Source organism: Pipistrellus kuhlii, unplaced genomic scaffold (assembly GCF_014108245.1).
Source record: "Pipistrellus kuhlii isolate mPipKuh1 unplaced genomic scaffold, mPipKuh1.p scaffold_m20_p_1, whole genome shotgun sequence".
NCBI lineage: Eukaryota > Metazoa > Chordata > Mammalia > Chiroptera > Vespertilionidae > Pipistrellus > Pipistrellus kuhlii.
In genome coordinates, this window is record NW_023425404.1 from 130,548,973 (window position 1) to 130,573,673 (window position 24,701).

General features: G+C 47.0%; 1 protein-coding gene across 1 annotated transcript in view; it reads right to left on the bottom strand.

Moving 5' to 3' along the window:
- Positions 1-8,674: 8,674 nt before the first annotated feature.
- The window catches only part of HADH (hydroxyacyl-CoA dehydrogenase), a 44,218-nt gene continuing 28,191 nt past the window's right edge, over positions 8,675-24,701 (bottom strand). Inside the window, exons 4-8 of the mRNA XM_036409504.2 lie at positions 23,728-23,854; positions 20,615-20,704; positions 16,452-16,524; positions 10,442-10,558; positions 8,675-9,512 (exon numbers count right to left, since the gene is read on the bottom strand). Of these exons, the coding sequence (XP_036265397.1) occupies positions 9,394-9,512; positions 10,442-10,558; positions 16,452-16,524; positions 20,615-20,704; positions 23,728-23,854 (526 nt within the window). The 3' untranslated portion in view covers positions 8,675-9,393. The remainder of the gene's footprint in view (positions 9,513-10,441; positions 10,559-16,451; positions 16,525-20,614; positions 20,705-23,727; positions 23,855-24,701) is intronic.

Below are 24,701 nucleotides of genomic sequence, written 5' to 3' on the forward strand. Positions count from 1 at the left end.
CTAATTTTTTTTAAAGCACGAAGTACCTGATCATCTGGAGTTGGTGATGGTGAACTAACTCCATGGGCTAGGCCACAGCTGCTCTGACCCCGACTGCGGGGTGCTGCTGCTGCAGCTTTAACAGTGCGCCTCCAAGGACTTGTCTGGAGCGGAAAGGCCCCTCCGCCTCCTTCCCCGGAGGAGATGGAGTCAGGGCCAAAGGGGAGAAGCGCGTCCCAGGATGCGGACGGTTCTGAGTCCCTGCCCGAGCCCCTCAGACGTCACCGTGGGTCCCCCCTCAGCTTGTCTGCAGGTGTGCCGCGCTTTCCACTTCACAGCTCCCTGCTTCTCAGACGGGGTCCCCAGGCCAAGGAGTCCCAGTGCTGAAGGAACGTTTTAACTCCCTCTCATCTCCTGAAGTCCACGTGTCCCCAGTACTGAGTTTGTAGTCCAGAATTCTCCCTTAAGCTTTTGGTACACTGCTAGCCTATAGGTTGGTATATGACTTAGCCAAAAACACACATTTGCGCTTCAAACATCGGTATTTCATGATTTTCCACGATGGGTCTCCCATCCTTTGAGATAGCATTTATACCATTGGTCTAACTTAAGTCTCTAGCTGAAATCCTATCTCTTTTTTTTCAACTTTCAATACAGCTGGGGAACAGCTGGCTACCATACTTGTAATAACCCTCTGCATACTGTACTTGAAGATTGCCATTAAATCACCCCTCAAATTTCTCTTCTCCAGGCTAAGTAATCCCAACTCCTTGAACCTTTCATCATCAGTCCTTTAATCATTTTTATTACTATCCTCTGGAACCTCTCCAATTTCTCTTCATTTAGTCCTAACTTGAACCAGGGAAAAATGTCTATTTTATGTTCAGGGGACCTACTTTTTATAAAGGTTTCATATTTATTTGAAAATTATCTGAGCTTTTTTAATATACACCAACCAAGTAGTTATACCTGAAACCCCACCATGCTTTTTTTCAGGAGTTGACTAGAAAATCCAACAAAATGATGTAAAAGATGACATTAAGTGTTACTTTTATTGGGGGGGAAGGGTTGTAGCAACATCATTAATCGGCTTTTCTGGATCTTAGGAATAAATCCACGAATAATAAAAGCCTGTCTATTAAGTAGACAACGAGGAATCAGAGCTGAGAATCAAGCCTTGCCCAAGCCTACTACAGCCCTCTCTATGGGTACCCCTCCACAATTTTCACACACACAAAATAACAATGTCGAAAGAAATGGGTTGTTTGCATCCTCTCTAAGCCAGTGGTTCCTTCCCCAAACCCAGGCCCCTCTTCTTGTTTTTCCATTGAGGATATTTTTCCATCACTTTTTTAGAGAGAATGGAAGGGAGAGGGAGACACAGAGAAACATCAATATGAGAGACACATCGATTGGTTACCTCCCCCCATCCCCCGAGTCTGCAACCAAACCACATGCCCTTGACTGGAATAGAACCTGCGATCTTTCAGTCTCCAGTTAGGGGTGTCGAACTCAATCAGAGAAGGGGCCAAAATCTAAAATCCAGCCTAAATCGCGGGCCGAATGGTTTACTGAACAGTCATAAACTGTCATTGTGATGGAAACGCAGCGGAGTGCAGTGATGATAGTGCGGTGCGGGCCACATTGCAAGGCCTGGCGGGACGGATTTGGCCCGCGGGCCTTGTGTTTGACACATGTGCTCCAGGTCAACCCTCTATCCACTGAGCCAAACAGACTAGGGCCCCTCTTCTTTATTTTGCTTTCAGGATAACTTTTCCCAGAGAACTTTGATGTGGATGCACAGTGCTCAAGTCTTGCCCATTCTGCCCAAATCCTGCTTTCTGCCACAGAGGGTTCCGGGGGAGACCAAGAGCCCCTGGAGGCACAGACCAAGGGAAGCTGTCCTGGGCGCCGGGCAGAGGGGCTCCTCCAGCCTCTGCTCCTGGGCTTGGGTGACTCGGCTTTCTTCCCCGCAGCAGGCTCAGAGCTGACCGCCTGCCTCCAGGAGGACGATGGCCCCCTTTTTTCCAGCCTTTCTCTGAGGCCACAGTTGGTGCACTGGCCTTTCCAAGGGGTGTTTGCTCCTGGTTTAATTTGTTTGCTAGGGTTGCTGGCAATGAGCTGGAAGGAGCCTTTGAACAGGTATCCCAAGTACAATATTTTCCTTTTTTATATTTTATTGATTTTTCACAGAGAGGAAGGGAGAGGGACAGAGAGCCAGAAACATCGATGAGAGAGATACATCGACAAGCTGCCTCCTGCACACTCCCCAATGGGGATGTGCCCACAACCAATGTGCATGCCCTTGACCGGAATCGAACTTGGGACCCTTGAGTCCGCAGACTGACGCTCTATCCACTGAGCCAAACCGGTTTCGGCCCAAGTACAATATTTTCTTTTCTCTATAGTTTGGTCTAAGGCTGCAACAATATGAAAACCTCTACTCAGGGCCCGGGAGAAATAACAACATGTCTGTGTGGCTTTCCTTTTAAAGGAGAAAAATCACGAGGGAGCAACGCATGTTCTGACAAAAAAAGGGAAGCATATTCCACATGACAGTAGTTGTACAAATACATTTACCATATTTCCCATGGAATGTTATCTTTCATACAGAGAATCTTAGGAGCTGCCTGAACTTCCGGGGATATAAACAGACATACACGCAAAATTTTGAGCTGCTTTTCACTAAGGTAGTTTGCAATTAAGCGTCTTAAAATGAATAGAATGATGTGATTCTAAATGCTTAAGTGTATTGGGAGGAAAATAAGATAATTGATTTTGTTGTCTCTCACTTAGTGGACACCCTTTTGGAAATAGCTCAACTTCCACACCTCTCTAATGGGAACACCTATATTCTCCTCCTCTGCTGCCAGGAATGGTGGTGAGGGAGGCTAGGAGAAGGGTGTACAAGAGCTTCCTTTGAAAATAAACATTACTCACACTAGACAACCCAAGTTAGAACTTTATACATATTAGGTAATACAGAATTAATAACTTAGAGTAAAACTTGAAGAACTCCAGTGAACACGGGCTACTCACTTCATTGCCCCGTCTGAGAAACAATCTAATGTCTTTCATAGGCTGCGCTGGGGGCCACAGCAACTGGTGTCAGAGAAATGCCCGGCACCCTCATCCAGTACATATCACTGAGCACCTGCCAATGGGCTGTGCTGAAGTGGTGGTGCGCCAGAAAAATGTTTGCACGCTTACTGGCCATCTCATGTGTTAGAATGTACAAGCATTCTGTTGCTGATAGTAATTGGGACTTTAAAAACCAGCTCTATGTTAGGAAGGAGGTGGTGCAGCAGGGAAGGCCTGGTTTGGAGTCACAGAGCCTATTCCCACCACTGCTGTGTGCCAAGCACCCACCCCTCTGGGCATACCTCCCTGTGGGCTAAGTGAACAGACCAGTGACCTCTACAAAGGAGAGACTCCTGCCAGATAGGAAATAACTAGTAAACGAATTTCCCCTTCAATTGCTTTGTAATTTGTTATTAAACACACTTTCTTTGCTTAGTGTAAAAAAAAAAAAATTGTGTTTGTACTGCCTATAGCCATAAAACATGTGAACATGTTTCTTCTGTCCATGGAAGCAATTGGTAACCAAGCCTAACCAATCCATCTGGACCAAAGATCAAGGAAATATGGAAAATGGGTAGGGTTTGGATTGTACTGGTCATAGACACTAATGTGTTTACTAAGTACTTTTCTTAATCTGTAATAGCTTTAGATGCTACCAGCTAAATTACAATACTTAAAAATGTTTATTTCCCTTAAATAATAGGAGAACTTGGTAGGCAATGTATGATTTGCCAGATAGAATAACACTGCTTAATTGAATAGGCAATCATACTACTTAACTGTTTGACTTTGCAGTCCAGTGGAATTAGCAGATTAGTCACTTCCTCTTCTCCATCTCTAACTTATGAGCCCGCCAAAGTAGAATGGAGCCCTACCAATCAGCCTGTTTGTTGTTACAGATGCTACCAAAGTTAGGTCAGACACCTGCTGCTCGATTGCAGAAAGGTGTTCAAGTCCAGCTTGCCCTCCACACCAGCTCAGGTCACCCTTAGCACTCCCAGAGCAAGGCCTGCCGTGCTCCTGGGCTGCCTGCTGCAGTCTCCTCTGTCACAGGCTGTGCCTACCCTGGTTCTAAGGTTCCAGTCAGCTGGGCTGTTCTTTGCTGGGTGTCCGGTCCCAGAGAACTGGAACCCATCCAGCAGCCCTCACAAAACCTGGCCTGTTTTCATGAGCTTTCTTTTTTCCTTAAAAAAAAATTATAAATTATAAATATATATATTGATTTCAGAGAGGGAGAGATAGAAACATCAATGATGAGAGAGAGAATCATTGATCACCTACTTCCTGCATGCTCCCTCCTGAGGATGGAGCCCGCAATCCAGGCATATGCCCTGACCAGGAATCGAACCGTGACCTCCTGGTTTATAGGTGGATGCTCAACCACTGAGTCATGCTGACTGGGCTCATGAGCTTTCAATGCTAATGCAACCCTCTTCATATGTGACCACTCCAACTTTTACTGACACTTTTGGATGACTGTCTCTATTCTACTCTTCAGTCTTTCCCCCCTTGTACCATATGGAAGGGGAATTTCAAGTGGTGATCAGAGACCCTGGAGTGCAGAGTCCCAACAAGGCGGTGGTCCTGGGGAGGGATGGGCTGCCAGCTGCAGGTCAGGGAGTGCGATGTGCTGTCCCTCCCTGACAGCCCAGCACTGGACAGAGCTGTCATTTTAGTAAAAAGATGCTATAAACTAGTTCTCTCCTAGCAAGAGAACCCCCAAGACACAGGAGACTGAATAGGAAAGGCAGGCCAGCAGAGAAAAATTAAAACACAAGCATTAATAACCACCATAGGCCGAGGACTGAAGAACGTCATGTCAGCTATTGGCAGAGTCCACAGGAGATGGAGTGCTGAAGGGGCAGTTGGTCCCAGAACAGGATGCACTTGGGTAACTCAGCTCCTGACCACGTCCCTCCCCTGTGCCACCTTTCACCTGACACTAGTTAACAAGAGCTGCTCAGCTGTCTCTCCACGGGACTCGAACCAGGTTGCTGACACAGCAAAGACAACCGTGGTCCCATCCCCCTCCCTCCACCGGACAGTTGAGGCTCAAACGCTCTAGTAACCCACCTTCCCAGATGTGCCTCCAAACCTGCACAGGGCCCCAGGATGAGGCATTTAGGGGTCAGTCCTTCAAACTCCCCCAAACAGAAACCTTAGTTCAAGCATGTCTTCCTCCTCACGCTGGTTCTGGCTCCTCAGTTCCCCGCCTTCTGAACCTGCTGCTATTCCAGAGGCTTTCCCTCTGGTCCGTCGCCTAAACACTTCCTGGTGGGGTACCCCAGGTGGGGCTGAGGCATCTTGCTGAAGCTTGGAGACCCCCATCCAGACACCCAGCGGCTCCATCAAGGAGGCCTGCTTTGCATTGACCAAGTACACGATGATGGGATGAAAGTCTAATTTTTGTTCTGTTCATGTCCCATCACTTCCCCAACTACCACGTTGGGGAAATCTTGGGGCCTTTTCTCCTCCACACTTGCGCTTCTCCCGGGGTCTTAAATCACCCACAGTGTGCCAGCCATTCACACGTGCGGCTTACCCAAGTGGCAGCCACCCCGCAGCTCAGTGGGAGCTTTCCCATGTGCGCTTCCCTCCTGGTAGCCAACCAGCCGACCAGCTGCCCAGGGGGCTCGGGAAGACCTTCCCGGGAGGCTGTGGGGGTGGCACTCCATCACTTATCTTCTTACCAGGCGGCCTTACAGCTTCACTTCTAAGACTCTCTTTTATAAGACCCGCGGGCCCTTCGCAATAGTCAGCACCACCCCCCCCCCCCCCCCCGCCCCACTCCCTCCCCGTGTGAAACGTCCAGGGCTTTGTAAGCCTGCGGGCAGTGAAGAACTCTGGCTTCCTTCCAAATTGGGCAGAGGGAGGTGATCACAACCAGCCTGCCCCGCAGCACCAGCTCAGCCTGTGACAGCCCTCGTTTTGTTTGGTCTTCAACAGCCTGTGGACAAGGGGCCGTCGTCTTGCCCACTGTGCCAGGTGCACCTGGAAGACAATCCCTGGGGTTGCTCAGGTTGCGTGGGCTGAGCATTAAAATCCAAGTCTAATTAATTCCGAAGTCCATGGTACTAATCATGTATTCCAGTTAATTCTGCAGCAGCTGCAGATGGTGATTTTAAATAAAACATTGAATTCATGTCAATAATGGGATTTTTCTGTCTTTCAGGAGTTAACAATTCCCGCTGTAGAAATAAAAACTGTGATAAAAAATATTAAGACTGGCCGAAACCGGTTTGGCTCAGCAGTAGAGCGTCAGTCTGCGGACTGAAAGATGCCGGGTTCGATTCCAGTCAAGGGCATATACGTTGGTTGCGGGCACATCCCCAGTCGGGGATGTGCAAGAGGCAGTTGGTTGATGTTTCTCTCTCATCGACGTTTCTAGCTCTCTCTCTCTCTCCCTTCCTCTCTGTAAAAAAATCAATAAAATATATTAAAAAATATATTAAGACTGATTTTTAAAATACAATTTACATGAATAAATGGGTTAAAAACAGCAATGCTCCCATTGCTCAAAGCACATTTTAGGTTACTATTCATGTGTCATCAGTGCCTGTTTACAAGAAAACTGGTCCCACCAAATTAGCCACACCTTGTACTTTTGGTAGACTTAACTGGTTAGTTACCGAAGTTGAAATGTCAAAGGAATTAAAATCAAGGTGGGACAAGACAAAAACTTGTTTCAAATGTGTGAAAGGTGTAATGTGAAGACCACAAGAGAAAGCAGGGTACGTTGTGTGAGCCATGACTGACATGAGTTCTGTCCTCTCCGCCAATTAGTGGTTGAGTCTGAAATGAGCTTCTGAAAGTTGGCATGTTAACGAGTCAGAAAACTTACTCTAGAACACCCAGTGGGGAATCATTTATACCCCCAATTGTATATGTTTGCAGTTCCAGGATCTGGCCATACCTTGCCCCACACTGCACCATGTAATAGGCCCTGAACTGGAAACATACCTTACCATTGATGTCAAAAGCTAGCCAACCATTTCTCCTGAGAAACTGTTATTAATAGTGAATCTTATGAACAGTAAAGGGCCACAGTTTTTATTTTACAAAGACATCTTCATAAGCATTAAAACGATTCTTCAGAGAACACCATCTTGCTAAGCCTAACTTCCTTTGACTGAGTGATGGCTATGCCCAGAGGCTGCCAGAAATTTTTTCACAAGCCATGTCATCAATTGTGTGGTTCTTCCTAATATCGAAGTTTCATTCTATTACAGGAACATAATCACATAGATGGGAGAATAGGAGACCCGGGAAGAGGGGCAGCAGGAGTACCCTCTTTCCAGACCTAATGGAAGAGCCTGGTGGCTGTTGGGAGGAGAGTTTGGGGAGGTGAGAAGCCGGGTGAAGTCAGACTCGCAGATCTGCCTGGACAAGCCACTGAGTGCAGGGGAAGCCAGCCTGGCCCTCTGGTTCCTCCTCAGTCCAGTTTGCAGCGTGGACCTCAGCAAAGGGCAGCAGCTCTCAGTGGGACTGAGGACCCCACCATCAAGGCCTCTTTGTACAAGAATGTTCAACATTCCTTCCTGGTCCCAAACATGATGCATGAAAAATTTTTTGAAAATGATAAAAATGCTCAGAGGCCACCTTTTTGACTTGCTGAAAGTGCATATAAAAACCTCAGCCAGAAAAGGATCGCTGTGGCCCTACCCTCACATCCTGGCAGACTGATGGTCCCATTGCCGTCTTCTCTCTTCCCTGACTTGAGGGGTCAAGAAAGAGCCCTGCCATTTTCAGGACAAAGGCCCACATCCTGTAGGCACTCCGGTCAGTGAGAGGAAATGAAGCTCTGCCGGAGGCCAGACGCCGGTCAAAGGCCAAGAGCCAGCCCAGAGCACAGGGCTCAGGCACGAGGGTGACCTTAGAGATGGAAATATGGTGGCACCACAGGTGCTTCCTTTTTCACATTAGGAAATGTTTTATAAGAATAACCTAAAAGCTTCCTAAACCGGGGTCTCTGTGTGGTAGAAAGGCACGTACCTATTTATGTTCCTATGATGCTATTGTTAGATTCAAGAAAAAAAAAAATTACTAAGCCCCCTTTTGTCATGAAGTGGGGGGTGGGGTGGCAATCTCTCAACCATTAGACTTATGCCCCAGGACACTAAACAAGGATGCCCATTTTGGGGACAGTCCTGTTTGAAAGTCTGGATATGAAATTCCCAAATGTGCTAGTCTGTATTTATTTTATCATCAAAACTAGTTCTAATCCTGGCTCTGCTACAAAACTGCTGGTGACCTTGGGCACATGACTCAGGGTCTTTGTTAATGAGGTCAATGGACCTCAGGGTTTCTGATGTCCTTCCAGCTTCAAAATTCTGTCTTAGAAGACACTTTCTTAAGCCAATGATTAAAGAAGCTTATGTTACATTATTTCCCTTTGCTGGCAAAGCAGCAAATGTTCCTTAAAAATTTTTTTTTCTGTGCCCTTAGCATACTTAACAACCATAGTTTTATTGGCAAGAAACCTGGAGTGATGGCTACAGTCAGCTCCCCAAAAACACTTCCACACTGCCGCTTTAAAACAGCAATGGACCGAAAGAGGTGGGACACAGCTCTTGGCTCAATTACCAACCTTTGCTTTTGTAATCATTTAAGCATGTTACCATTTAAAGTTATACATGTTTATTTCAATTCGATTTTTTTACAGGTTACAAGATTGTATTTTATTAGATCAATTTGTAGGCAGTTTGCAGTAACGATTTTTCATGAAAAAGAGAGAGAGACTATACTCATCCAGATTTCAGATGTGAACGAAACATCTTCCTGCAAACCAAGAGCGTGGCGATGTTCCTGCCGGTCCAGCAGGTGGTGAGTGGGACGGACAGGACACTATGTCGTACCCAGGATGTGGGGAGGCTCACAGCTGCAGGCGGACCTCTGACAAAGGTGAGATGCAGCGCTGCTCCCTACAGCGCTTCACAGACCCAGCGCGGTCGCACCAACGCCCAGGACCCAGGACCCTCCCGTGTGGCAGTGATGAGCCCTGCACGCTCTCAGGGGAAGTGCTTTCCCTCTATCAGTGCGTGAATTCAGGCAATGCTTTATCAAAGTGACCAGGTTCAAAAAAGAAATGTTTGCTCCAAGGCACTGAGGGTGTAAAGCTTTTTAGAAAATACAGACATGAACAGACTAAAAAAGGGAATTCGTTCTCAGTAGAGAACCCTTCTACAGGTAATTATTTCAGACAGATTACAATCAATTGCACGCCGCAGAGACTGTGCTGGGTGGGAGCAGGTCGATCCCAGGGCACTCCCGCGGGCACTTGGGGCGGCTGCTAGTGAGCTTGCAGGGCTCTTCCGGAGCCGGAGCAACTGCGCATCATTTGTATTTGTAGAACCCTTCTCCAGTCTTCTTGCCGAGCTTTTTCTCCGCTACCATCTTGTTCACGGACGGGCTGGGCTGAAACAGGGGGTTCTGTGTATCCATCTCATGCCACCCTATTGAGAGGAGGGGAGAGGGCTCAGATGAAGTGCTGGGTTTATTTTCACATCTCAGCATTCCCAGGCAAGACTGAAGGTCCCACTTTGATGTGGGAGAGCCCCTTGGGCATGGTGCCCCCCAAGCCAACACAGCAGAGAAAGGCTCACACGGGCCCCAACGGAGGTGGAGCTGCCTGCCTCTCCCCCACCCCACGCTGCCTGAGGCCTCACTCCTGTTTATCCAAACCCTTCCTGAAATCACTGGTTCAACTGCGGTTGAACCCTTCACAAACAACTTTCAGAACATGTGAAAAATCCAAATTTGCTGCTGCTGGTATTTTATATCCTCTTAAAATTCCGTAGTTCATGCTTCAAGTAGAACCTTCATCACTCAAACAACTACGTATTCTTTGTGAATAGTAGGAGCTGGAAGTATGAGCTACATTCAACCTCAGTAGTTTTAATAGTGATTTTTGCCTCGTTTCAGAGCCTTCACAGGGAAGTGGACACATTACAGAAAATGGCTGGGTGTCTTGATTGCAGTGCAGGCATACAAATCAGAGTGTGTGCGAGAAGGCACAGTGCGTCAGTGCTGGTTTCCGGGCTTCACACTGTGCTGTGGTTTGTGATGGAACTGAAGGGTGATGCTGGGAAAGGGGTGAAGAGGGCTGTCTGTCTTATATTTGAAACTTCCTGTGAATCTATAATTATCTCAAAGTGAAAAGTTGAAAATAAAAAGGTGCCCTGTGCAGCAGAGATGCTAGGCGGCCGCCTTTTTCCTTCCTCTACCACCTGGTAACTTGAGTTGTTAAGCTGTGTGGGCAAGACTTCGGGAAGTCTCCTAAGACCCCTTAGAATTTCAGTTTTAAGCAGGCCTGTCAGGCACAACATTGAGAGAGACTAGCTCAACTCAATGAAGAAAGACAGCAGAGAATCCCAAGTCGTACCGTCCATGATGAACTTCGTTGTGTCCAGCCCAACGTAATCGAGAAGCTCAAACGGGCCCATGGGGTACCCAGCTCCCAGCTTCATGGCGACGTCGATGTCTTCCTTGGACGCGTCACCTAAGGAGAGCGGGAGCCCTGAGTTACTATCTTCCCATAGTTCTCCTTGTCAGTTGCCAGTTCCGGAATTGCTATGGTTTTGCATATTTGCGCATTCAAAAAATATCGGGAGTCAGGATTTCTAGCTTAAGATTTTGTGTCAAGAGGTACATGCCAAACAGGTCACAAGACTTTCAAAGCTGTTTTGTAGGTGAATTCTGCCCATGGAGAGAGAAAGCCCCTGTAACCCTGATTCCGACATTAGTTCCTTTCTAATAGGTTGGAAATTTCCAAATCTGGAATAATGTATTAAAATATCATTTAGATATTTTAACATCTAAAATAGATTTTTTAAAAATATATTTTATTGATTTTTTTACAGAAAGGATAGAGAGTTAGAAACATTGATGAGAGAGAAACATCAAACCGGTTAGGGCTCTAAAGCAGATTTTTGATTGACTTTTTTATATTAAAAAATGGGCTCTTTTATATAAAAAAACTAAGTTTGCCCTGGTGGGTTTGGCTCGGTGGATACAGTGTCAGCCTGTAGACTGAAGGGTCCCAGGTTCGATTCCAGTCAAGGGCATGTACTTTGGTTGTGGACACATCCCCGGTGGGGGTGTGCAGGAGGCACATGTTTCTCTCTCATCAATGTTTCTAACTCTCTATCCTCCTCTCTTCCTCTCTGTAAAAAAACTAATAAAATGTTTTTTTAAAAAGAACTAAGTTTTATGCTTTTGTATTTTTTTATTTATATATATATCTTTTTCAGCTTTCTTGGTTTTGCAAGTAATGAGTATTCCTTTAGAATCACAGTCACATAAACACTTCAGTCAAAATAACATTTGAAGAAAAGCCCAAACCTGCTTTAGAACTGCCATGAAAGCTTGAAAATGTGCTGAGAAGACTAAGACAAGAGTCAATGTGCTTCTTCCTAGGAATTTCATCCTGAGCATACTGTCCTTGGGCCACAGAACGCCTTTCCAGAGAACAGCCTGTCCCTTTCTCCGAAATCGGGAACGGGAAGTCTGTAGTAAGTGGCTATCTAAAATTTTGTTCCAAAGCATAAAGGGACAATTTTACCAAAATGTTATAAATACTCAGAGAAGATTTCATACCTAAGTATTTTGGATTTGGGGGCATGAGAAACAGAAACTATTTAAAGATTTATAAAGGAAATTTTAAAAGCAAATTAAGTACTGAACTAATGCCAAAGGATTTCAAGGCGATTAAAATATCAGCCAATTATCTCAGAAGGGTGACATTATTAGTACTCCGCTAATTAGTTAACCAGAGGGTCCTGAGAATCATGGTTTGAATTTCCAGTCATAAGAAAGCAAAGAGAGCAAAATGAGCATACACACTAGCCTTATCAGGCGTCCTCATTCACTCATTCAACTTGCATTCATATCTGCCAGGTACCAGGCACCCAGACTTAGAATGAGACAAAGAAAATCAAGAAGAACACTTAAGTGTGAGTACTCAAGATATAATGGGAGAAGTCGGATGTGTACACCAAAAATTTCACCATTAACAAGAGCTGAAGACTCATGCAGCTGTGTGGGCAAAGATGGAGAGAGGTTTACTCACACTCCCATGACTTCACCAAAACCACCTCCGGGCCCAGATCCTAAATATCCTGATGAGAACCCCAAAGGAAGAGGAGGCAGCGAAGGGCATTCCAGGCAGCAGGAACAGCATGTGCAAAGCCAGGAATGAGAAAGAACATGGCAGCTGAAAGGCGGATTCTGCTCAAAGAATTCCATTAAACCCCAAGGCTTCTGTGCTGTCAGAGCCTGAATGCTGGAATGACAGCCTCGCACACTCCTCTGGCTCAGCACCTGCCATTCCCGTGCCGGGTGCCCAATGTCCTCAGACTTCTAACATCTGTGAGCCTCTGCTCACTGCCACCCCTCTCCATGCATGCAAACTAAGGGCTCGAGGCTGGCACTCCTGCCATCCTCTTTGTCTTTCTCAGAGGTTACCGGTCACAACCTAGCATGTTGGTTATTTACTGGGGGCTCTCTCATCTCATAAGAATATAGGCTTCCTGGGGACAGAAATCTCCTGGCATAATGGTTTCAACTCACCTCATGCATTTAATCAAATCTATATTCAAGGACAGGCAATGAACCCTAGAGGCAAGACTGTAATTTCAGATTCAGAGATTCACTTATTTCAAAAAGTAATATGAAGACAGCATATTACAAAACAAAACAAAACAAAACCCAAAGTTTTACAGCACAACTCTGAAAGTTCTATTCTGAGTTAATACAGAGCCAAAGACGCAAAGAAGAGAGCTAAATAAAACACACAAGTAGGTTGGTGTGCCATGTGGGAGTTAAATGTGGTGGGGCGTTTCAGACTAATAATTCCTAACTTACTTTATAGCGGAGAAGCTGATGCCTCTACAAAGAAAATGTACATACGTGCAAAATTCTTTTTTTTTAAAATATATTTTATTGATTTTTTGCAGAGAGGAAGGGAGAGGGATAGAGAGCCAGAAATGTCGATGAGAGAGAATCATCAACCAGCTGCCTCTTGCACACCCCCTACCGGGGACGTGCCCGCAACCAAGGTACATGCCCCTGACCAGAATCGAACCTGAGACCCCTCAGTCCACAGACCGACGCTCTACCGCTGAGCCAAACCGGTTTCAGCATACATGCAAAATTCTGCATTAACCTTAGGAGGTTCTTGGAACCCTCCTCCCCAGATAAGAGTCCTTAACTCTAGACAAGGAAAAGCCTCCCCATTGAACTCCCAGATCTCCTGTAGCCTGCTAACCTGGGATCGCCCCAACAGGGCTCTTGCTGGCTCATCAGCACCACCTACCAGCCACGCTTGGAATTAACAACACCCCGGGTCACAGCCACAAGGAGCAGAACCTCTGCGAGCCACCGTTCCTTTATTCAGCAACAGGGACCTCAATGCCTGTCCTGTACCGCACACTGAGGCTATGAAGGTAAGACCTGGATACCGCTACGAGAAAGAGCAGGGAAGGAGAAAGACACCTATCCTGCCTCAGGAACTGAGTGGCAGCAGTCCCACGGACAGCCAGAGCGTAAAGACACTGGCAACACAGATCAGGTCCAGCCTGCAGTCCTGAGGACACATGGTGGTGTTGTGAGAAAGGTAGGGCAAGATATGTGATGACAAGACAGGGGCAGAGGGTGAGGGAAAAGGCCCCTGGAAAGGACACTGTCCTTGATGACGACAGGACTCTGAATATGTCCTGAGCAAGGAGCGACAGTGTGAGCAGGACGTCACAGTGACTGGAGGCCAGGCTCATGGCACTCCCAGGGTCACCTGTGGCCCCATGACCCTGCCAGAGCCTACCATGGCCTGTCAGAGTGCCACCTGTCTGCTCCTGGGCACCAGCCTGCTCAAAGGTGTGGAGAGTGACTCTGACCCATAGGGGTGAGGGTGACTGACTCCACCAATCAGGCCTTAACAGCTATGGGAATGAATTAGAGCGACAGAAAGAGGACAGAAGCTGAAGGACACAGAGACACTGAGGCTCAGAGGCAGAGAGAGCGGTGGAGTGCCCGGATACCAATGGGAGTTGGTACAAGCTCTGGTGCAGCCTGTGGCCTTCTGCAATGTGTTCAGGTGCCAGGAGACCTGAGTGGATGATGACTGGCATGACCCCCTGCTGTAATGCCCAGCCCCCTCCTGCTGAGCCTGCACCTCAAAGCAGCAGTGTGCCAGCCCATGTGCGTGGAGCACTCACACCACAGGTGTATCTGTAGTGCCTGTATGGACTGAATGTTTGTGTCCCCCAATTCCTATGTTGAAACCCTCCCTCCAATGAAATGGTATAAAAAGGCGGGCATTTGGGAAGTGATCAGGATCAGATGAGGTCATGAGGGTAGAGCCCCCATGAGTGGGATTAGAGCCCCTCGAAGAGCCTGTTTTCTCTCTGCAATCTCTACGTGAGGACACAGTGTGAGGACACAGCGAGAAGTCAGCAGCCTGTAGCAGGCCCTCACCAGAACGCAACCCTGCCATCACGTTGGCCTCCAGAACTGTGAGATATAAACTTGTTACAGGCTACCCAGTCTGTGGTATTCTCGTTACAGCAGCCTGAGCTGCCCAAGGCAGTGTTGTACTGAGTTTTCTTCAAGAGTTCAGAAAAGGCCGGGCGAAAGAGTCAGTGTACGTCTTCACTGTTCACTCTGCTGCTGGGCCCTGGGCTGCCCCCGGCATGGGGCAGACACAGCACGCACTGTGTCCGCACCCCCTAGGCCAGCATGAGACCGTCTGCAAACATGGCAGAGACCAGTCAGGAAAAGACGCGAGGCGGCGACGCGTCTGCTGCCTGAAGGAGCCCCGCTGAGGCAGGCTGACTAGCACAGGGGAGCTGGGATGACGGGGAGGAATCGACAGTGACAAATGAACAGATGTGACAGGCAACAGAGGATCCAAATTGGGTTCAGGTTTCCAAATAGAATGGATGCAGGCAGGTGAGCACAGACAATGGAAACGGGTGGCAGAGTGCGTCTCGCACACCTCTGTGCTGGCTGAAGGAGGGCAGGACCTTGAGGCAGCATCAGGGACGTGTAAGGGGCCTGAGGTGTGACATGAGGAGTCCAGGCCACAGTGGGCTTGCTGGGAGAAAGCTGCGCCCCCGACATGAGCCTCAGCTGTTCTAGAAGAATGGGCTCCGGCCCCCAGGCCCTGGGAAGCAGTTGGTGGAGGCAAAGGGACAGCAATGACAGGTGCTGAGGGAAGCGTCACAGGCAAACTAAGAGCACCTCCCTCAGAGGGCAGCCCCCCCCTTCCAGCTTCACCTCACCAGCCCTGGTGACGGTGAGGCTCAAAGGGAATGCATCTGTTCAGAAAGAGACCACTGCCAGGGACTGGGGACAGAAGGCAGGAAAATGACTTTTGACTTACAATCACATACACGGTCCCTCAGCAAATATGTCAGAGTGACAGTACGTTGCAGTGAGAAAAACACCATCAGGAGGTGAATCACCCACATGCTCTATTCTAACAAAAACCAACCCTGTCTTGCAAGGTTGGGCAAAACATTTCGAGCTTCCTCTGAGGTGTAATTAGGCGTGTTTGTTGATAGATAAACACAGAAGTGTTGGTTTGATCTTGGAGAAAAAGACAAATGCTCTCCTGAAACACAGAGAAAAGTTTTAATATTTAAAGCAGATTTTGAGGAAGCAAATGTGCTTTCATCTCTCTGGAAGAGCTGGTAGAAACGTTTTGTTTCGAAATGACATGCTCAGGAGCAAGCATTTGTGAAGTAATTGAAAACAATTACACTTGCTTTTTATCCATCCTATTAAGGCTCTTTGCCTTTGAAGCTGACATGATAGTTACCTTTCCAGAAATGTGGTGGGGAAGGCAGGCAGGAGGATACATGACATTTTATAATCTGGACCGGGTCCCAGGTCTTATATGTCTATCAACAAGTACTGAGGAGACATTTTAGACTATTCTTAAGGTTAAAAACCCAACCTGCACCCTGGCAACATCAGCAAGGCTGGACAGGGCTGTCAGAGGTGCTCCTCAGCGCATGCCAGCCTTGTTACTTACTTCCGATCACGGTCACAATTTAGAGCTTTAAGGAAAACTGACAGTTTCCTAGCCCAGTGATTTTCACATTACTACTATTTTAATCAATAAACCGTTTAACCGAAAGCAGAGATCCAGGATATAAAGCCGTTCTGGCGTGCAATTGCTCTGGCCAGGACTCCGGGGGAAGGTCCCTGAGCCATACCTCAGAGGCGTCACAGGGAATCACTGACAGAGGTCCAGGGCCCAGGGTGAGGCCAACACCCCGGCTAGAAATGGATGCTCCTTCCCTGCTCTGTAAGGCCCGCCCTCCTGCAGCCCCTGCCTGACGACATCCAGCCTGCGGCTCCCGCCTGGCCCAGGACAGCTACCTCGTTCGTACCTCGTTCGTACAGCCGGACTGCCTCCATGAGGTAGGGCACCAGCAGGCGGTTCACAATAAACCCGGGCGTGTCCTGTTTTATGAGACAGAAAAAGAAAAGACACGTGAATTTTCATTGAACTTTATCTTTTGTGAAGTCACCAGGCTGCCCCTTCTCACCCTTATGTTACCACATTTATGAAGCTATACATTTCCAAAACTTGTACTATAGTAGCAGCATAGCCTTACTTCCACTTTACATGACAATTTATCCAACAACTATGGTACTTAACAAAACCCCAGACACCTGCACTGCGTGATCCTGAAATAAAGGAAGGTTAAGGAAGGGGGCATCAGAAGGGCACAGTTTGGGGGCAGGCAGATTGGGCTCAAATTCTAACACTTTCTGACCTGCCTCATCCTGAAGTCCAGTTTTATGATCTGTGAAATGGATTCATCATTCCTATGTGACAAGTTGTGCAGAAAACAGTTTTGCTGTGCACCCTGCCTGCGCTCAATGGCAGCCCCTCTGCTCCTCTATGTGACTTTCAGGGATCTAGAAAAAGCAACACTCCAACTCAAACCCCACAGGAGCACTTCTCCTGGGCTCCTCAGAGCCATTCCTGGGCCACTCAGGACTTTCTCCTGCCTTCCCGCTACAACAGCAGGATTCGAGCTGGGGACAGGTTCCAGAACAATCGACCCGAGGCCGACCGCTGGCCTTTCACACACATCACTTAGGACCCACCACTCTGGACAACTCCTTCCACTCTTTCCCTTGCATCGAAACCTTCCTCATCTGCCCTGGAGACCTCGTGTGGGATGTGGGTTCACCTACTGATCTCTTTTGGGGGCTAGCAGTGCGGTAATTTTTGTGGTATTCATGTGAAGCTGATTCCGTTAAGTAAATAGCCCCCCTCTAAAAAAAAAAAAAAAAAAAAAAAAAAAAAAGGCTGTGATCTCCCTGCAGGCAGAATTCTCACCCTGCCTTGGATTCCATTTCTCACACACTAGGCAATCCGTACACTGAATTAAAGATGACCCAGCTGCACTACTCTTACACTTGCCTGACTGCATGGTACACACGGGGCAGCCAAGCTGCAGGGCTTATACCTCCTTCCAAACGTCCCATACCCCTAGCTCCCAGGAATACAGACATGCACCCAAGGTCTGTATCCATTTAACTAAGACTGTATTAATGAAATGATGATGACTTTATAACCAGGGAGAAAATGCTTTTCAAATTTAAAAGGTTTATTAAAGAAACTCAAATGAGCCGAAACCGGTTTGGCTCAGTGGATAGAGCGTCAGCCTGCGGACTGAAAGGTCCCAGGTTTGATTCTGGTCAAGGGCATGTACCTTGGTTGCGGGCACATCCCCGGTAGGGGGTGTGCAAGAGGCAGCTGATCGATGATTCTCTCTCATCTATGTTTCTAACTCTCTACTCCTCTCTCTTCCTCTCTGTAAAAAATCAATAAAATATATTTAAAAAAGAAACTCAAATGAGGCACACGATATACAAGGTTAGAAGTCAGAAAGTAACCAGAGGAAAATATCTGCTCTACTTACAACATACAGCGTTCTAAAATAGAGTTTACATTATCTACATAAAGAGCCGGAAAAGAATGCTAAAACTCACAAAATAGTTAAACAAGCTATAATCAAACACTTTTCATTGGAACAAAATTGGCATTTGCCAGTAAGATTATCTGCTCTACTTAAAACATACAGCGTTCTAAAATAGAGTTTACATTGTCTACATAAAGAGCCAGAAAAGAATGCTAAAACTCACAAAATATTTAAACAAGCTATAATCAAACACTTTTCATTGGAACAAAATTGGCATTTGCCAGTAAGATTACTGGGAACAGGTTTTTCCCCATTAAAATATTCAGAGTTGTTGAGGATGCTGAGAAAGATACTCTCATGTTAGTGGGGTGTAATTGTCCTTGAATAAAGCAATTTAATTTTATGAAATCATACAGCTTACATTGTTCATGCTTTCTTATCAATTTATTAAATATACTGTATTGTAGTTACTATGTGCCTGGTAGTGTTCTAAGTACTTTACAAACATTAATTCATGCCCTGGCCGGGTGGCTCAGTTGGTTGAAGTACTGTCCCATACACCAAAAAAAGTTGGGTTCCATTCCTGGTCAGGGCATATACCTAGATTATGGGTTTGATTGGGGCCTCTTGACTGCATGGTACATACTGGGCAGCCAAGCCAGTGTATAGGAGGCAGCCAATTGATGTTTCTCTCACACATCAATGTTTATCTCTCCCTCTTTCCCTTCCTCACCCCCCTCTCTGAAAATCAATAAAAACATATCCTCAGTTAAGGATTACAAATATATATATAGGTTATATATAATGTATTCCTCATTTAACCCTGTGAGATAAGTACTATTATTACCTCTCTGTAAGGTAAAGGACACTGAGGCACAGAAAGGTTAAGTGACTTGCCCAAGGTTACACAGCTAGTAAGTGCCAGAGGCAAGAGGTGAACCCAGTCTGGCCGGCTCCAGAGTTCATGGCCTTAACCTTTTCACCTCACTCTCTCCTGCCCTGAAGTCTCACTAGAAAAGACACACCGCAGGCACATGAACACCGCTCTTCTATGTCAGATGTTGGCAATCACCAATACAATCCTGTAGTCCAAATCCAGCCCCCAGCCTGTTTTTAAAGTTTACTGCCACACGGCCACATGCATCTCAGCATATGCTGTCGCTGCTGCCTTCCCGCTACAACAGCAGGACTGAGAAGCTGCAGCAGAAACCACATGCCCTAAAACACTCAGGCCCTTCCAGAAGAGCATGCAGATCCCTGTTCTATGTGGGGCCTGATATTGTCAGATGCCTCTCCAAGAGCCTGAATAACTGACCCAGAAGGACTCCCAGGAAGCTCTATGGTCTAGTCTGGACAAAGTGTTCTGTATGATATCTCAGGTACTTTTATGAGACCAAAAGTTCCCATCTCTGCGTCTGGCGTGGCTCCCCCGTGGAAGAACAGACCCTTGCTCTCAGGAAGTACTGATGATGCACCCCCACTTTTACGCCCAGCCTCTGATTTGCTACTGTTCTTTCCAGCCTATTACTACTACCTGCCACTAACACAGCATAGACTGATAAGAAGGTCCAATCATAACATCTGGTTAGTAATGTGATTTTTAAAAAGCCCAGACAATTTAAAACCACAAAACTAAACAAATAAAGAATGAGTGTTAGAGAAGTGAGACTTCTTAGTAGCCTCCATCCTGGGCTGGGGATTGGCACACACCGCTCTGCTCTCTCTGGTGCCCGAGGTCCACATCGAAAGGCGACTGACTCAGCTGATTCGTGAACAACTTGAGTCTTCGTGGACTAATACAATACCATGAGTTCAAACTCAATCTTTTAGAAAGCAAAAGTAGGACATGAAAAGAACAACAATGATATAGAAAATTAAGGTTTTTTAAAAAAAAGGTGAGATAGTTATTAGTTATAAAAATTCGTAACAGTGTTTTGTGACACAACAGCCCCTTTGAAAAGCTGCCAAGTCATGCAGAAGTGTTGCCCTTAAATTTTGGGAGAACTAAGGAGTAACTGAACATATGGGGAGACTGAGGTAATCAACATGAGCCGTGGGGAGCCAGGGGTGACTTTACAGCTCATAAGTGGGAATCCTAAGGGGAAAGGTCGAGGCATGCTTTCCATTTGACCACACTTCTCACTGAACACAAAACACACAAACCACAACGCAGCATTCCACGGAGGAGCAGCTTTCCTAGCATGACCTGGGGCAGGGCGGGCCGCTCTTCTCTCATCACCTCCTGACCATGCGTGCTGCTCCTGCCAACAGCGACGCCCCAGTGTTCTGTTTGGGATGCACGTGTCCATCAGGCTGTGCTGGACACACAGGGTGGTTCTGGCTCCTGAGGCCCAGAAGCTAAAGCTGATGGGTAACAAAATCCACTTATGGAAACACAGCCACTCATCAACAGTCTGCTGGGCCCATCTGGATCTCAGACTCCCCATGATGGCCCTGGCGAGTTAAAAAGGAGGTGTGGCTCTCTCTACCCAACCCGTGGACAGGCCGCAGTGTAAGTGCTCCATCTCCCGCATCCCTCTCCTATGCAAGAATTCCACCTGGAGCAAGTCGGGTTCCCGGGAAAATCACCCCTTCCCATGCCACTCAGACTCTACCTTGCAAGTAACAGGATGCTTTCCCAGGGCTTTGCTGAAGTCCAGCAGAGATTCAAACGTCTTCTGGCTGGTCATTGGAGTTTTAATGACCTGGAAATGCAAAGTGGAGAAGAATTATGACCAAGAGTCAGCACATAATTTTAACAGAAAAGTTCAAGAAACATTGACCAAAAGCACCCATACAGACAGCAAAAATAGCTTTTGTTTCAGAAGAGAAGGATCTCAGCCAGAAACAAAATGTTTACCAAAATACACACTTTAAGACCGTGAAGTACTGCAGAATACACAAAATTAAGGCCTAAAATGTAAAGGTGAGGGTTCATGTAGGAGAGTTTTACAGACTTTGTTGTAAGACAGACCTGGGCTCAATCCCAATTGTACCACCTCCTGAGACTGAAAGGACACTAAAATCACTCTGTCTTAAGGAATGGAGGCGAGACTGTGAGGTAAGGCAGGATCGCAGCCCCAGCAGACAGGAACTGCTCCCTCAGTGACGGCTTTGGCTGATGTTTTACCTGCTCCTGTTCACTACGTCAGGGAGGTAACTAGAGGAGCCTAAAGGCTCTCTTTGCTTCTGAAGAGGCCAATCACAGAGGAAGGCTTTCATTTCCTGCAAACAGGGGCCCAGGGCTGGGGCTGGCCTGCCAGGCACCCTGGGAAGGCCCCCCAGTCCTCGCATGAGGACTAGTGCAAGGGTCTGTGGGCCACTGGGATCCACAGGCAATGGCACAAGCACCACGCCTGGCAGGCAGCCCTAAGGAAACATTGAATGTGCAGGCGTCTTCAAACTACGGCCCACGGGCCACATGCGGCCCGCAGAGGAGTCTGATCCGGCCCGCCAGGTTTTTTGGGCAGTGAGCGCAGCCGAGGTGTTACAGTAGGAATTAGTAGTTCATACAGTCCGGCCCTCCAGCTCTCTGAGGGACCGTGATCTGGCCCCCACTTTAAAAAGTTTGAGGACCCCTGCAAGAGTTAGATTCTGAATTCATACTGAAAAATAAAAACACACACAAAAGGGGACACACACACACACACACACACACACAATGTAAATGCCACTTAAGAAACTTCACTGAAAGTCAAAGCAAAGAGGTTGGTCTTCTCCATCAGACCCTGTCTATGAGCTTAGGCAGGCCAGACCACCCCTGTGTGCCCCTCCTGTGAACTGGGATGAGGACACCTGATACGTCAGCCCTACTTGAGGGTGTCGTGAGCCTTAATGAGCTAGTACCTGTGCAAAATGAAAGGCGCATCTAAGTGAAGAGGTTCTCATTCTTGTTTTAATGTGAGCACAGCTTGGGGTGTGGTGGGGTGCCAGGACACTGAGGGAAGTCAGTAAGTGGAAGCAGGAAGAAGGAAGGGCCAGGGAGATGGGGACGAGGCTGGGAAGAACCCAGCCAGACACCACTCTGTAGCATCACCCCTCGAAGAGCAACCGAGAGCTGATCTAAGGTGCTGCTGCACGTCCCACCAGAGCTACAAAGATAGAGTAGGGCACAGGCCGCTCAGTACGGAGATTTAAAAATAGCGTGTTAAAGAAGTCAACGGTAAAGGCTTTAATGGAAGGGATGCATATTCACTCACTCAACAAATAGCTACATGCTACAGATAACCTGCTTACAGCTCCAGCAGCTCTGAAAAGAATATATCCAGCTCCAAGTAAAAGGCAAGAGCCATTCAGACACATGTGAGAGCTAAAGAATAAATGGTGAATAGTGAAGGGCTCTTTTTTAGAACAGATTTTCTAGAGAATGGTAACATTTGCTAATAAGTATTAGCTGTTAACAACCAATGTGCAACTTTTTCAAAGACACAGATGGACACTATCTGAGAAATGCAATTGAAGACAACATTATTAGATTTTGAAGTAAATCTTAAAATATGTCTTTATCTCCAAAACACAGATGCACATGATATGTGTTTTACATAAGAAAGTAATTAGTTGCTAAGTACAGAAATGTTAAAAATTCCATTCCACTTCTTTTGCTCTTTTCTGCATAAAAGAGGGTAAATGTGGTTTTCTCTATCCCCTCTCCACTTAACTTCTTCAAAAACCGCCTTAGGGAATGGGGTAAATTGGAAGAAGCTGAGCAATGTTAGTAGAACAGACAGATTCCTATCGCAAGCTGGTCAGAGCTGTCACTCGACAGAAAACTACAGGAAAACACAGTCCTCCTTAACCTAACGCTCACGCTGCTGCGGGTGGGGTGGGGAGGGCAGGGATAAAGGAAGGAACGAGGCCTGGAGAAGGCAGCAGTGGGGAAAACATATCCCGAAACACTCTGGCTCCACGTCCCCCACACTTCGCACGGCAATAAATCTCCAACCTCACAGCAAATGCTACTTCAATAGCAGCTGCTCCTCACACCCTGTAATTAGTCCACTGTAAAAGGCAAGCTGCCACATTTCAGGTACCAACTGTTTAGTGTGGCTCCATCTTCCTCATCCCCACGTCTCCAACCACATAGAAGCAGCAACCAGGAAGGCTGGGGCACCCTCCCAGGCCACCCCCTTCCAGCTGCAGGTTTGTGGTCAGGAAGTTCAAGGTTATCAGGAGCTCTTTAAAGAGCTCTGATCTCAACACCCAAAAGATATGCCTCAACTTGGGGACAATACTGAGGCCCTATTACATGGGGCCAAATTCGCCCCAGGAGCAGGGGACGCGGTGGTGATAGTGGCTCTTGTGTAAAACCAGGCTGTCTAATAAGAATTCCATTGACAGCCTGGAGCAAACTGGCCTCAACAAGACCAACTGAACACGTGTGGCTCTCCGCTGAGTTACATCAAGCCAGTGATCTTTAGTGCTGCCTCCCAGTCAGATGCCTCTCTCTGCACTGCCCACCAGCTAGGAACAAACAAGTAACTAACATTCCACGAAGTTAACTGCCCTCCTGGACATCACGGGTCAGAACACAGGGCTGCGGAGAAACGAAGCACAGGGGCCTCCCTCTGGCTCTGAAAGGATAGACTATGGCCAAAAAAACACAGCACGAGGACAAGCTACCCCCCACTAGAAACCTTCCAGTGCAATGCCCCATGGCAGGGCGGGTGCGAATCGGAGAAGCAGGACGGAGCTGCAAAGCAAGCAGACACGCACAGCAGGGGCCACTGACCTCCACGAGCTTCATCATGGGCACTGGGTTGAAGAAGTGGAGCCCGGCGAAGCGGTCCTGCCTGGTGGTGGCGTTGGCTATGTTCGTGATCTGCAAAGAGGAAGTGTTGCTGGCAAAGATTGTGTGTCTGTGGAGAGAAAGTTGTAGATTATCAGAATGAATCCCATCTTTGGGAACAGTCAGGACTACTCTCAGATGCGATGCACGCCTGCCCAGATCTATCGTCCTGACCCCTACAGGAAGTCAGAGAAAAGACTTCTTCATATAAGAAGCTGAAATCAAGTGACCTGGTTCACTTAATTTTTTTAAAAAATATATTTTATTGATTTTGTACAGAGAGGAAGGGAGAGAGATAGAGTTAGAAACATCCATGAGAGAGAGTCATCGATCAGTTGCCTCTTGCACACCCGCTACTGGGGATATGCCCGCAACCAAGGTACATGCCCTTGACCGGAATCGAACCCAGGACCTTTTAATCCCCAAGCTGTTGCTCTATCCATTGAGCCAAACCGGTTTCGGCTAATTTTAAAATTTTATATTAATTTAAAAATTATCTGTTCCAAAGGCATACTTAATCTTTGCCAATCGTTCCTTAATTTTAGGAAGCAAAATTTCTTCTCCTACTTGTGTTAATTTTCATGGCATGAGGGGGAAAAGGAAGCAGCTATTGAACCAACCTCAACCACAAAATAAAACTCTAAGTAATCCAAGACCAATGTGAGAAAGGATGCATCTAGACACTCAAACAAAAAATTATAAAGAAACACCTGGGTTTTCAACTAGAACCATCAGCTAAGAAACATGAACGAAGACCTTTTCCCTCACTGAAAAGCTCTGCTTCTCCACTGAACGGGAATTCAAATGAAAAGAGAAGAAAAGACCTTGGTCCAAAAGCAGTTTAAGGTTCCACATGGGAAAGAAGATACCCGTGTATAGATAAATGATAAGTGTAGTTCAAGGTACTTTGCTCCTAA